This window comes from Cynara cardunculus, assembly GCF_001531365.2.
Source record: "Cynara cardunculus var. scolymus isolate 2C chromosome LG 11, CcrdV1, whole genome shotgun sequence".
Lineage (NCBI taxonomy): Eukaryota > Viridiplantae > Streptophyta > Magnoliopsida > Asterales > Asteraceae > Cynara > Cynara cardunculus.
In genome coordinates, this window is record NC_037538.1 from 11,872,644 (window position 1) to 11,887,566 (window position 14,923).

Here is a 14,923-nt window from a genome sequence, read left to right on the forward strand (position 1 = left end):
AAGCATAGGGCTTAATGAACTTATTCACATGATTGATAAGGGTGTGAATAAAAGTAAGAAAAAACTATGTGAATGTGAGTAAACTAGCATATTTTTGAGTAGTGCTACTTCATTTACAGCAAAAAGAAAAAGAAAAACAAGTGAATCTGATATCACAAAATAAGATTTAATTTGTGGGATATTAAACCAAGTTGAAAATATAATGCAAACATTTACAGAACAAACCTCCAGATTGGAAATATCATCCTTCACATCACAATGCATTTCTCCTTTGATGATTTTGATTCCTGCTTCGATGATGATGAAGATGAGTTCCTGGGCCTTGAAGGCTGCACATGCTGCAAATAAGATTGTTAACCTCATCTTTCACCATCTTTACTGTTACAAATTTACAATCAGCCAACACAGTTCAACAATTGCATTTGAGGGAGTGGTGGCTTTTTCAAATATCAATTATAACCCTCACTTCACTTTTCATTGCGACTGATTGGATCAGAAATAAGTAGCCAGAAGTGAACAATTGGACTCAATTATGATCAAATCATGAAGATTGTTCTACAAGTAACTATACATCAATAAGCATTTATATTTAAGATACCAAAACCAAACGATCCCAGTATATTCCACCTGGCTTGTGAAATATTTATATACAAGATGACATGTATAATAGTGTATCCATATAAACCACAAATTTAATTGTTTATAAACTAATAATGTAAATAAAATACTCCCTCCCTCCTTTCCAAAACATGCAACAATTGACTGCATACAGGGTTTAATGGAGAGTTGTTTACTAAATCCGCAATGTAACTTTAGCCATTTGTCAATTTGACAAACTACAAAAAATTGGCCAATTTTTACAACTATTGTGGCAGCAATAGATTGTTGGCGTTTAAGTTAAAGAAATATATGGTAACCAGCATCATACTAAACATTTAGACCTTCATGAAATGAAAGTGGAACAAAATATAAGAAACATAATTAACAAAAACATGTCTAGATAAATAAGAGCAATATGTTTCATTTCCAAGAAACTGGTTGTTTTCTACCCAGAAACAACACTTATCAGCAAGACATCCTCCCATTGAAATCAATTGATCGAAGAACTATAAACAATGAAAAAGGTTTTCAATACTCAGCAAAGCATGATCAGCATACCTGTTTTCCTAGTTTCCTCGATTTTCTCAATTTCTTGCATTCCTCTTTACACATAAGCAAGGGTAAACCCCCTTTATATAGCTCTGCAGAAATCTGAGTGTGCGTATTCTACAAGCCATTAATCAATTGTTATCTTCTCTCTCTCTCTCTTTGAAATGCTTTCAATTAATTTCTATATCTAGACAAATATTTTGTTCTTGTAAGATGGTGTTAGATTTCTAAGGCCTCTTTAGCCTCTTGAAATTAGAAAAATACTTCTTAAGATTTTAGGTTTTTCTTTACCCTGCATTTTGTCTGTGTTCTTGGGACTTCATTTTGTTTTCTTCTATTTTAGGTGATCTTTGTTAGGGTTTCAAATGGTGAGAGGAGACTAAGGTCGAATAGACTGATTTTTGTCGCTCCAAAAGATCCAAGCAGTGAAAAAAAAAACAATGATGGTGTCGTAATATGTTAAGCTAGAAAACAGCTTGAGGGCAGGGAAACAGCTCTTGCATCCCCACTCTTCTATAGATAAACTCCTCCCTCTTCTTGATGTAAGCCCACGAATAGTTTTTTATGCATTTGTTTATTTTGTTAATTACTCCCTCTTTTCCAGAAAAGATGGATTTAATGAGATGAAAGAAATTTAATTAGATATGACAATTTCTTTTCTTTTTCTTGAACATACTTAAATAACAGCAAGGCAGATCCAACATTCCATATAAGCACTGTCACAGGAAAATTTACTAAACACAAGTTATTAAAATAGTAGTAAATTTGCCTACTTTTTTGTATGTTTGTGATGTATACCGAGAAAATCAAAAAAATTGTATTCAAAGGAAACCGACTGCTTCTCACTAATCAAATGCTTACAAAGGGGTTTTCTGGCTTTCGAGAGGCCAGAATCTCTCCACATGATGATTCACGCCCAAAAAGTATTTTATCAAACAAAATGCCCTTCATGTCCCTCACTCCATTTATACTAACCCCAGCATTACCTACCTGTACCATTTATGCATTACCAACTTCTACCCTGTTTACCCAGCTTACTAATATGACTTTCTAACCCTCAGGGTATAATAGTTTGTCATATCAGCAAATGGCCAAAAGTTTATAAGGTTTTTTGGTAAGTAGACCAGGACCTATGTTTTAACTACTAATCAAAACAAAATAGAGGAATCTTTTGGACCAAAATCACTGTTATTAATATTGTCTAATGATTAATAATTTGAAAAGAGGAATTTAAGATTAAAACCTTGCTTATGTCAGAAATGCTGTATTAATTCTGGGACGTCCAAAGAAGAAGTGTTAAGTGCTTGATTGTTAGTTAAATATATCTTATAATCCTCATGTTCACATATCAGAGAATCTTGCCATCAATTCCTTGTAATGATCACTGGTGGCAATTAATCTGGGATTAAAAAATTGCACAAATAAAAAAAGACGTGTCGCATCTAATTTGAGAGAAACCAAATAACTAAGTATTGCATTTTATCTTGGAATACCTCAAAAGCTATAATTAGTTCAAGCTCATAAACTACAAAGGCTGTTCTTAGCTCTAGGCTTAACCCCTCTAAGAAACCTACATGCCAAACCAAAAATTGCATTATTGGTTATAACCTTGTCTGGTTAAGAACTCACTGTTGGAAATTCTAACTACGTAGATGACTTTTTTATATGTAAAGTTCTAGCCGGTGATTTTCAACATATATAATAGCACATACCAACACTTCACCTTGCACATATTTTTGCGCAATTCAGCCATAAAGCAAAAGTCATCTGAAAGAAGAAATATAAATCAGAAATTCAGTCTACCTGGGGACCTGTAACAAGCCCTGCCTCTCCGCTGGTATTTGGTTGTGGCAAATTGCGCTGTGGCGGCGCCTGCTGCTGCTGCTGCTGCTGTTCAAATTCTTGTTGCTGAAGAGCTATAGCTAATTGCAGATCAGAGCTGCCATAAAACACCAAAAACATCTTAAAACTTGTCTTGATGTAGGCTTCATGCAACCTAAGATGTTTCTAACTTCCAGGATAAATTCCTTGCAGTTTTAAACGGGCAAGGCACAAGAAAAGAAGGGAAAAATGCAAAACCAAAAAAATGTCAACTGTAATTCATCCAAATTAGTAGAAATTTAAAAGCATAATTTCACATTTGAACACTTATTTCTAGTCAATTGACATTATCCTATTAGATAAAATCATTTGGGCATAAAAAATCAACATACCACAAAAGGATATTTCTAATTCGTCTGTCCCATAAAAACTTGCAGCATTTTCCTTTCCGGATGTCGCAAGAAAATTGCAATATTTCCTTTCTTTAAGTTTTCATTTTAAAAGTATTTATTTAACCATTAGTATTGCTACAAACAAATTAATATATATTAATCTGAATCTACAAGATTCCTCTATTTTGGTCTTTGTAGAAGGCATTTACATATTTGGCAAAGAGTCAAACAATTTCATTAAAAATATGAGTGAAATCAAATGTTTCATTTTTCATGAGATGATGCATATATCTTTGTTCTTTTATGAGGCTATATCTTATATACCGGAAGGAGATGACAGAACAAAAGGTAGATAATTACTTAAAGCTGGTATTCTCTTGTGCTGCATTGTCGATGCTGGAAAGATATTCCTGAAGTGCAAAAACTGAAGTAAGATTGACACAAACAAATGAAGATGTACAGCATCAATCTAGTATAGATACATTGTCATATACAAAAATGGTATGGGGGGTATATATAAGAGAAGCTACATACAGCAGTATTAGCCAATGCATTCTGCTCATCCCATGAGCGAGCGTCATGATTTTCTGCATTGAATTCCTTAAAATTACTGGTCATAAACACTGTATCTCCATTGACCTGAAAACACATATATTATAAGGAATTAAGTATTGATAACTGAAGAATAATATGATCTTATTTAGTTGTACATATTACAAGCAATCTCCTAGCTATATACATTAAATAGTTTCCTAATCTTCTCAGGTATATACAACATATTAGAAAACAAAATGGTTTGGTTTCCTATGGGAATAATCTGGTTAAAATTCTACTCCCTCAAGCTAAAGCATATAGATTCCACATGCCCAATTTGCATAATAATTCTTCAAAAGGTCTACTGTGAAAGTCCTTTTGTTAATAAATCAGCTTCTTGTTGTTCCCTTAGTATGCCCACAACACATAGTTCCTTTCTCTCGGTTTTCTCTTTAATAAAGTGGTGATTTCTCGACATGTTTGTTTTTATCATGGTAAACAGAATTGTGTGCTATGTTGATTGCTAATCTGTTGTCACCGTACAACTTCAATGGATAGGTTATTTGAAGTTAAAGTTCTTCAAGTACCTGTTTGATCCATATTAATACACATACTCCTTGACAAGTGCTTTAAGTTCAGTTTCAACACTAGTGGTTGGTTTATACTCCTCCCAAGTAACTAAGTTTCCCATGATTTAGTGCAATATCCAGATGTTTGACCTCCTATCTCCAATTGATCATGCCAATCAGCATATGTGAATGCTTCTACACTTCTTTGTTCATTTTTAACAATGGTTGATTTCCCAGTGTTTTCTTCAGATACCATAATATCCAATAGTAGTCCATTTTCCCAGTGTTCTCTTCAGATACCATAATATCCTACATACAGCTTCCATGTGTTCTTCCAAAGGATTATGCATGTATTGGCTGACAAAGGTGATAGCAAAGACAATATTTGGTCTAGTATGCATATTAATTTTCCTACTAGTCGCTGATACATTCCTTTATCAACTTGCTTCTCTTTGGTTTTCTTCTTATATTTTCCTTTTGCTTCCACAGGTAAGCACACCAGATTCTTTTAAGTAAATCCATGGCATACTTTTGTTCAGATACGAATATACCTATTTAAATCTTGCAATTTGCATTCCCATAAAATATTTCATTGGATCTTTACTTCAAATTGTTGAGCTAGTAATTTCTCAAGTCTTTCCAACTTATCAAGATCATCCAAATGTATCATCTCAACATAGACAATAGGAATAGCAACCTTACCATCTACTGAATGTTTGAAAAGTAAAGTATGATCCATGACATACTTTCATTGAGATATTGAAATCCCATGTTCAGATCTCACAATTTCAATCTGCAAAAAGTATTACATTGAACCAAGATCCTTGACTTCAAGTTCTTGAGCTCATAAATTCTTAAGTTTTTCCAATTCATCCAGATCATTATTACCTGTTACCATCATATCATCAACATAGATGATATAATAACAACTTACCATCTATTGAATGCTTGAAAAATAAATTATTATCTGACACACCTTGTTTGGAACCATACTTCTTGATCACATGATTAGAACTCTAAACCATGCACGTGGGAACTGATTCAACCCATAAAGAGATTTTCCAACTGGGAGACGGTTCTATATCCGTTTTTTTTCCTTCAATCCTAAGAGGGATTTTCATGTTCATTTCTTCCAAATTTCCATTTAGGAAAACGTTTTTAATGCCAAGTTGTTGCAAGGCCCATCAAGATTAGCAACTACTGACAATAAGATTTTGATTGTGTTTAATTTTGCAACCGGTGCACGTCTCTGTATAATCTACTCCATATGTTTGAGCAAATCCCCTTGCCACCAATCTTGCTTTATACCTGTCGATAGTTCCCTCGGCATTGTCTTTGACAGTAAACACCCACTTGCATCCTACCATGTGTTTGTCTTTTCGTTGATCAACTATTGTCCATTATTCTTGTTTTCTAATACTCCAATTTACTCAAATATAACCTTCTTCCATTCAAAATTTAAGAGGAACTCGGTAATGTTTCCAAGAATAACCACCTGATCATTTTTTGCAATGAAGGCTTAACTTCGGGGTAAGCTTGTTGCAACACATATAACTGATATTGGATGCATAGAACAACTTCTTTTTTATTTATTTTATTTTTTATTTTTTTGATTAACCTGGATATCCAACCCGCTATGCGAGCCGACTAATCCCAGGGCGACCACCTGCTTTGCAGATAGCCCGAAGTCACCGCATTTGAACCTCCGTTGCCACAAGGGGATTTTTATTCCTCCTTGGATTTGAACTTGGGACCTCCTGGTACTTTTGACCTTTGGAGCCAATCTCAAACCAATCAGGCACCACCCTTATGGTTAGAACAACTCCTTTTCTTCTGGCAATAGGTAGCTCTGTTTCTAATACACCAGAAGACTCAAGGTGAGGAGCAGAATCAAGTAAAATAGGAGTGACGGGATCACTTACACCAGGATTTGTCACAGGTTCAAACTCATGATGAGCTAGATTCGTAGTTGACTGTATTACTTGATGCTATTTTGGTGCTTTGAATAAACTATCATTTCTGGATTTCTTTGTCTATATGTTGTCTTTATCTTTTTTGTGAATGAGAGGTTTCTAAATTACTTTTCCTTGATTAAGTCGATCTCCTGCTACAGATTATGGAGACTATTATAAAATTATGTTACGGGGAGATCTTGTTGTTGCTAGCCCCAGAGTTTGGGTTTGAGTTCAAACACTTGAGGAAAGTTCTCAAGATCAGAGTAGGCCTCTTGAACAGTTCCCCATACTTTATGAACAGCAGAGAGAAATAAATGATTTCCAATATCCACCTCCATTGAATTGATAAGCCATGCTTTTTTTCAAATGTTTTCACGTCCCAACTTTCATCATCATTAGCTTTTGGATAGGAGTATTGCACACAACCATTGCCATGAAGATACAATGCCACAGAACGTGACCATTGCAGCAAATTTTAACCATTTGGAGATATGATTGGGTCTTGAGGGAAAGATCACTTGTATCCTTTGGAACAAAGGAGATGACGGAATTGTCATCAGAAAATATGGGAGTCCTTGCTGGTGGCCATGGTCAATTTTCAGTGGCTGAAAAGAGATACCATGAAGAACGATACGATCGTATATAGACTTGAAGAGAAAAAGCCTATAAATAGGCATATTAAAGTTTCAAAACACTATATTCTAGTAGCTGTATGTATCACAAGCAATCTCCTGGCTATACAGATTAAATAGTCGCCTAATCTTCTTAGGTATATACAGTGTATTAGGAAATAGAATAATTAGGTTTCCTTATGGAAAAATACTGAATATAAACAAAATATTCTACAATAACTATATGCGTAGACAGTCTATATAGGATATCTCATAGTTCATTGCTATTCAGCAATGAACACTTATGCATGATTTTAACTCCAAATCATATCACACCACATGTCAAGCACATTGAAATAACACAAATTGACATTTCCATTTGCTCAAGAGATTCAGTAACAGGTTGAATATTAGCAGTCTCAATTAAAGATTCTCAGCAATCAAATCAAATAGATGATTTTATTTAGCTAGACATTCTTAAAAGCTCACAACAACAAAGATGGACAAACTATACCTCATTAAGCTTTTCCCATACCAAATCAGGTTGATTAATATAGCCTTGATCTGTAGCTAAAAGGTAAAGTTCACCCTCAAACTGCAAATAAGGTCATTAGGTAATCTCCAAAAGTAACACTTTTAAGGTAGTCAAGAATATGGCAGTGCACAACATTAAGTTATTAATAAGCTACACAGTGCACCTCAACCAACCTTGAACATTGTGTTGAAGTGGTTATTCCGAAAAAACACACATAGTTCACGTTCTTTAAGACCTTCTTGCAAGGAAAATAAGCTGCAAGCATAGAAACAGCAAAAGGCAGGACGTGTCTAATAAGCAAGAAAAATCACCATCTTGTTTATAACAAAAACATAGAAGTGTGCATGCATCAGTAAACAAACATACCCATATATAGTCAGCTGACTTGCACTATTCTTCAGAAAATTCCTGATCAGTTCCCCTAATTAAAAGAACTAGCAACTTAATCGATTGCTGCACGGCAAACTTTTCTAAAAGAAAACAAAAAACACTCAAACAGTAGGTGTACGGTAAGCTCCTACCTTGTTGTGGAGTAATTCCATCCTTGGCCTTTGTCTCATCTGCACTACCACTAACCTTGTCCACTTGTTCTGCTAGAACCACCTCACCTTCATACATGGGCTCTCGATTTTCATAATTTACAGTGCTCGTTTCCTGTATGTGTTCCTCGCCTTCGTAAATGGGTTCATTTCCATCAGCATTTGAGGTTAACGACTTGGAATCATCAATGGGTTGTGCCATGTCCTTGGATGATTCCAAACCTGCAATAGGTGCAGATGAGCATGAGACATCCAACGTCTTGCCGGCACTTTCAACATTTCCTACTACATTTACATCATTGCTCAGAACTGCTTGACCCTGTATCTTTTCATCACCAGAATTATGCACAAGGGTATTGACTGGCGGTGGAAGATCTGATTCATCCAAACTTTCCTTGACTTTTTCAGATTTGATCAACACATCAATGCTAGCTTTCTCAATTTCATCTTTGCTGTCATGCTTTTCAGATGATGCCTCTATTTGGCCATGAAGTTTATCATTGTCACTTTGTGAAGAAGAACACACTTCTTGCCTTGGAACTATTTCAAAAGGTTTCAAATCGCCATCATAGTTCATCGTATTATTATCATCAGCTGTGGAAGGTTTTTGTGGACAAAGCTCATCATTTTCAGCACCCATATGTACTTCCCCTGGAACCGCAGGTTCCTGCTTTTTGAGATAAGAATCACTTGAACATTCAGAAAGGTTATTACCAACAGTATTCACAACATTTACATCATTTGCTGTAGGTGAACTTTCAGACTCTGATAGCTTTAAGGCTCTCAATAGCTCTTCTTCCTCTTCAAGGTCTCCTTTTCTTTCCTTTTTCTCTTCAGATACAGAACGGGGAGAATCATCAAAAGATTTATCTCTGGAAAGGGATGGTGAAGGGACACCTAAACTTGCTGTTGTTGCAGCAACAAAATCAACGGAATCTTCTTCAGAGTTCTTCAAGCCACTTGCCGGATTTTGAGTTTCAAGGGCAACAAGTTCCCCCATGAGTGTATTGTAGGACTTCAACCCAATCGCACTAGATGTATCAGAGTCCTGTACAAATGCACAGATGCTTAAAAGAAGAAAAAGAAAAGACAAGTAAAAGAAGATCTCCACAAGGAAACATAAGTAACTACAGTTACAGATCACAGGAGAAAACAAGTTCAATAACATTACTAGAAAGATAATAATCCAGTAAAAACCAATATTAATACAACATTACCCAGAAAATGAAGGGAAGAAACAAAAGGGCATGACAAATAGCACGCAAACACGACATGTGTCTTCATAAAGTACATTGAATTTTGGAGATACCCCGTAATGTTCCTTTCTGTACCCAGATAAGGACTTCTTGCGATCTACTAAGAAGAAAAGTACTTGTAAAGTACTAGAAAAATAATATCGAGTTAAAAAAATAAAGATTCATCTAAGAATATTCAAAAGAGAAGAGAAAAAACATAACAGAAAGACCAATAGCAGGCATGTTGCAATCTACTAACAGGAAAAGCACTTGTACAGTCAAAGGCACCAATTATATCCAGCTATTTTTCATAGTGCAATGCTTCCACCAATTCGTTTTACCTATACTAGAAGCAGGGGCAGACCTACATAGACCAATACGGTGGCCTGAGCCACCGCTTAAAGTTGAGATAAGGTTTCTCTCTTAAATGTCAACCTCAAACTTCTCCAGGGGAGAGAGTCATCAGTGAAGCAGAAGTGTGATGCACTGCGATAGGATGGAAATTGGATGATTATATTGATGCTACAGCTGCATCCCTGAAATACGACTACCAATTTATGCTATGTCAGTTAAGCGTATACAAACTATTATTTCCTCTCTGCCTATAGGCTTAAGCATTTGGGCATGAAGCACTGCAATTCCCTTAATATCACAAAGCCACTTTGAATAACACACTAGATATAATCAATCACAATCATAAGAAAACAAATGAGTAAGAAGAATTGAATAGAACCTATGATTAATTATAACCTTTAATGGTATTGGACATGCTTGTATTACATGCTGATGTTTACATGGGTAAGAGAACATACCTGGGGATCAACAATCCAACCATGGTAAAGTGGTATGTCCAATAGATCAAATATCGCACACTCTCTGGTGAACTCAAAATCATGAATTCTGCAACAATTTGAAGGAGCAAATAAAAAAAGAGGCAACATCATGTACCATGATTTGAAAAGATAATGCAACCACTACTAAATGAGGACACCCACATTTGCATGTGTGTGCATATATATGATAGAGACAGAGCTGAAGAAAAAATAACATACCTCGTGAATTTTATGTTCACATCAATTCCAGTCGTAAGTCGAGGGAGTAAGTCGATGGCATCAGCTATGTTCTGTTGTTGATTTTCAACATACCCTGTATCTTTATTCTGTAACCAAATTAAAACAGATCGAAGTCAACCCAAAAAAGAGATACAAGAGCAGTTTGTCCAGTAGTTGGAAGTGTTTGATGGGAAATTAGATAGGAAAAGTTCGATAATCAAACTCTATCTTCTACTCTGTCATATTAAGTGCCAACAATGTGATCAAACAAACAAAATAAATAAAAGATTACATTAACATTGCTGTTTGAATCAATTAACCGGTCTGCCACAAGTGAAAGCAATTTCTCCTGTGATACTTCAGCCACATCCGAGCTCAGATTCAAATTGTTTCTCAACAGGAGAACATTACCTACCACAGATTGCACAGATTGATCAGCAATATGCAATTTAAAACTCTATGTTCCAGTAGATCAATAAAAACATCACACAACCAAGAAAACAATTGTGTTACAACATCCAAAGGGACCTAAATGACTGATAACTGATTAATTAATATTTAAAGAAGCTTAAGATGCTCTACGAAATCAAATTTTGACATAGGTTAAACTAAATGCAGGGAAACTGATTATAAAGAGTGCAATTTTATCATTACTTTACCCCGTATAAAATGAGAAAAATATTACAATATCATTTTTTGACAAATGGACTTCAATTGAAATCCACTCCTATTCACCAGTATGATAAATTCTTAAACTTCAACCACCATTCAGGCCTAAAAACTTCAGAAAGATGTCCGAAAGTGTCTGCAAATAGAAAAAACACTGTTCATTTCATAATTAACAACTAAAATATCCTTCAAGAAAACACCAAGGATAATTGACTCCTCTAATTCATCGAAATTTTCCATAACACCAGTCTAAATGCTTCACATCACTGGCAAAAAGCATCTACAAAATTAAACAAACTGACGATCGTTTCCTAATTAACAGCTAAACACACTGTTCTTTGAAAAAGAAAAAAAAAAACTCTTACAGTAAATTTAACAAACCCTAAAAATAGCTAAAGGAAGGTAGACGATTACAGATAGCGAGGAGAGGGCAAGGTCCATTATCGTTCTGAAGGATAATCGGAGTAGTCCTCCCCAAGAATTGAATTAATTTCGTCTTATGTAACATTTCTTTGGTCGTCGGAGAATCCTCCCGATTCCGCTGCTCTTCCGGCGGCAAAGCCATCTCCGATGAACGTTCTAGTGACTTCCACCAATAGGTATATACAGAATAGTATATATGTACATGCGTGGGTGTGTTTTGGGGGAGTCAAAGAGAGGAAAACAACACGGTTGGAGACGATGAGATGCAAAAAAAGAGAATCGGTTGACAAATTTATATATGGAGGGAGAACTCACAGAAACTGTATGCTATTTTCGGTTTCAACAAAAAACATTTGTGTCGTATTTTTATTTTATTTAATTTTAAGACCAATAAAATCAACATTAACCTCCATGTTGGTCCTCCAGGTTTATTCAGAACTTTGAAAGTGGAACATGATTTTTGATAAGTCTAGAAATCAATTTTACAATTTGTAACCATAAGAGCGATGTTTGATTGGTTTAAGCTTGGTTCCAAAAGATCAAAAGTATCAGGAGGTCTCAGGTTCAAATCGAAAAAGGAATACAAATCTTCTTGTTGCAACGGAGGTTCAAATGCGGTGACTCCGGTCTATCTGCAAAACAGGTGGTCACTCTAAGATTAGTCGGCTCGCATAGCGGGTTGGATATTCAGGTTAATCAAACAAAAAAATTATGATTTGTATTTTGGTTTAAAAATGGTGTTGGACACAACCTTTTTAAAATAAAGATTTTGAGTCAATATTTTGCTCTAACAATTTCTCTAAAATTATTTTCAAAATGAAAAAAGTATGAGAGATAAGTTGTTTCTCCAGATATGAAGAACACCCAAAAAGTGATTGTCAATTGAGACCATCAATAGAAAACTTTGAAAATGAATTTTGAGAGAGAGAGAGAGAGAGAGAGAGAGAGATATATATATATATATATATATATATATATATATAATATTTTAATAGATGAATGAAAAATTTTAATATTACAATCAACATTGGATTCTCCAAAATAAGGAATTTGTTGGAGATGAAAATATAATTTTTTCTAGAGATTTTGACTTTTTAATTCTCTATTTTAGAGGAATCTATTGGAGATGTTCTAATCCAATTACAAATTATCGGTTAAAATGAGAGCATTTTTATTATTTTATATATTTCTTTAACTTTTTTCTTGAAAAAACTAAAAAATACATTATATTATATCATTAATATAAATTATATATTGTACAAGATATATATACACCAACGCATATGGACCAAGAACCAAAACCACCTCTTGATTCATGTTTTATTTATCGACAAGATTGATCTTTGTGGGATTTTTGGAAGATCTTTGTGTGTTTTTTTTTTTTGTTCAAACAATCCATGGAGATGAAATCGAGGGTAAGGGAGATGGGGTGCAACAAAACAGATCGGAAGAGGAAGCTAGTAGACGAAGCATATGATTTTTCGCCAGTGTTTTCAGTACATGATCTAAGTTTGATTTACAGTTTTGGATTTTGATTTGGAACTTTTTAATTTAGGCTTTAGGTATTGACATAGACTTTGTGTTGGATTATTGATTTTCTGACGACCGAGGGGTTGCTGACAGTGATTGTTAAAGAGAGACGACCGAGGGGTTGCTGACAGTGATTGTTAAAGAGAGGGGATGTGCGGAGAAAATGAAAGGGGGAGGGTGGCTCGGACAGGAGAGAGAAAAAAGGTTTTGGTTTTGGTTTTTTTTTTTCTAAAATGTTAATTATATTTATACACCACAAGTTTCATATATTTATACGTTAACATTTTTTTAATGAAAATAACATTTTTTAGATACAATTTTAAAAGGTCAATTATTTCTCTGAAGAGCATAATAATAATATCATTATTATTATTGTTGTTGTTGTTATTATTCATCCATATTTCAACTTTATATGTATATAATTATATATTATTAGAAAGGTATTCGCGCAATGCAACGAGATACATCTTTATTTTAAAATTTTATTTTATTTTTTATCTCAATTGATGTTATAGTAGTGGTCTTATGTGATTTTGAAAAGAAAAAAAACGATAATGTTTTTTATTTTTGAATAAAATAAAATTTTGACAAAAATATATCGATATTAATATCAAGTTAACTATTTAAAATTCATATTTTTTGTGTAATTTTTTTATTATAATTTAATTTCGGTTTTATAACGAAGTAATTTATAATTGGTTTAATATTATAATTTTCTTATAAAGATAATAATTAATTATTTTGTTAGAACTCGATAATTATCTTAATTATATATTTTATATTTTTTATATTTTAAAATGAGATGTTTATCCAAACATGGAGTTTTAATAAGTTATACTTATGTATAATTTATTTGTAATCTTCAATTTTAAGTAATATGCATCAATATATAGTATTTCATTTATAAAAAATTGTTTTTAAGAGTTTTTGTCAAATGCTTTATAATATAGTATAGATAAATAATAATATTAATCAACGAAAACAATATAAAAATCTCAAAGCAATAACTTTTCATACATTTATAATATAAAAGACAAAGAATTTTCAAAACATTCTCCAACATTCAATCAATCCATAAATTCATTGATTTCTAACACCCTCCCAAAACTTTTTGTAAAATTTGATACTCAACCTATCACTTTTTTTTTTTTTTTGTAAGGGTGTCCGGGCCAAAGCCCGACTAATCCCCGGCAATTTTTGGAGGCTAAACATGGCCCCACTTAAATGTCGCCAACACTCCCCTCTCAGGGCTCGAACTTGGGTTCATGACTATGTCATGCCCAAACCTTTACTACTAAGCTGGAAGGTCTTTGACTGCTCAACCTATCACTTACCATCCATTTTCTAATTTTTTTTATATTGTCTGCTCAAGTAGAACCATGTTTGTAACTTTGCATAGATGACGAAGTCTCATCTGATTGCGAGGCGTCTGCAAAGGTGATAGTCATAATGCAATAATTTCATGTGAATCGCTACAGATGTCAATTTCCCTCTTTTATCTTATTTACTACAAGTCAGTAAGCCTAAGTCATCAGAACATTTCATTAGAAAACTGAATATTTAAAACCTAAATATAATTTCAAGTTTAACATTCTCCTATTAAAGCATCAAAAGTGGCATAATATATTAACATATCTCCTATTAAAGCATCAAAACCTTCAGCTAACCTTTTTATACAACGTTCACGCTCACATGAAGATGTAGCCATTTCTAAACAACTATAAAACATAAAAATAGGGCATACTAAAACATAATGTCAAATACGATAATAAAACATGTTGTTAATATGGCATAATAAAATATAATGTCAAATACAAGATAATAAAACATAATGTCAACATAAAAATCCAAAAACAAGTACAATCATGACAAAGTCTATCTACTTCTCCATGCATTAAACATATTGGTA

At 33.8% G+C, this 14,923-nt stretch overlaps 1 protein-coding gene across 5 annotated transcripts; it reads right to left on the bottom strand.

The window, feature by feature from the left end:
• Positions 1-46: 46 nt before the first annotated feature.
• Positions 47-11,828, bottom strand: LOC112520635 (ubiquitin carboxyl-terminal hydrolase MINDY-1). 5 transcript variants are annotated; one of them, XM_025129043.1, is made up of 13 exons: positions 11,476-11,828; positions 10,685-10,803; positions 10,393-10,499; positions 10,153-10,240; positions 8,842-9,153; positions 8,088-8,772; positions 7,933-7,987; positions 7,740-7,821; positions 7,546-7,626; positions 3,897-4,001; positions 3,723-3,772; positions 2,953-3,088; positions 47-338 (listed from the first exon to the last, which is right to left on the bottom strand). In XM_025129043.1, exons 1-13 carry the CDS (start codon positions 11,624-11,626, stop codon positions 249-251), a joined length of 2,061 nt encoding a protein of 686 aa, XP_024984811.1. In that variant the 5' UTR covers positions 11,627-11,828; the 3' UTR covers positions 47-248. The 5 variants fall into 5 exon arrangements, with proteins under 5 accessions (XP_024984811.1, XP_024984810.1, XP_024984809.1 ...); XM_025129042.1 differs by having other exon boundaries at positions 47-329; positions 8,088-9,153; XM_025129041.1 differs by having other exon boundaries at positions 8,088-9,153.
• Between the last annotated feature and the right edge of the window lie 3,095 nt (positions 11,829-14,923).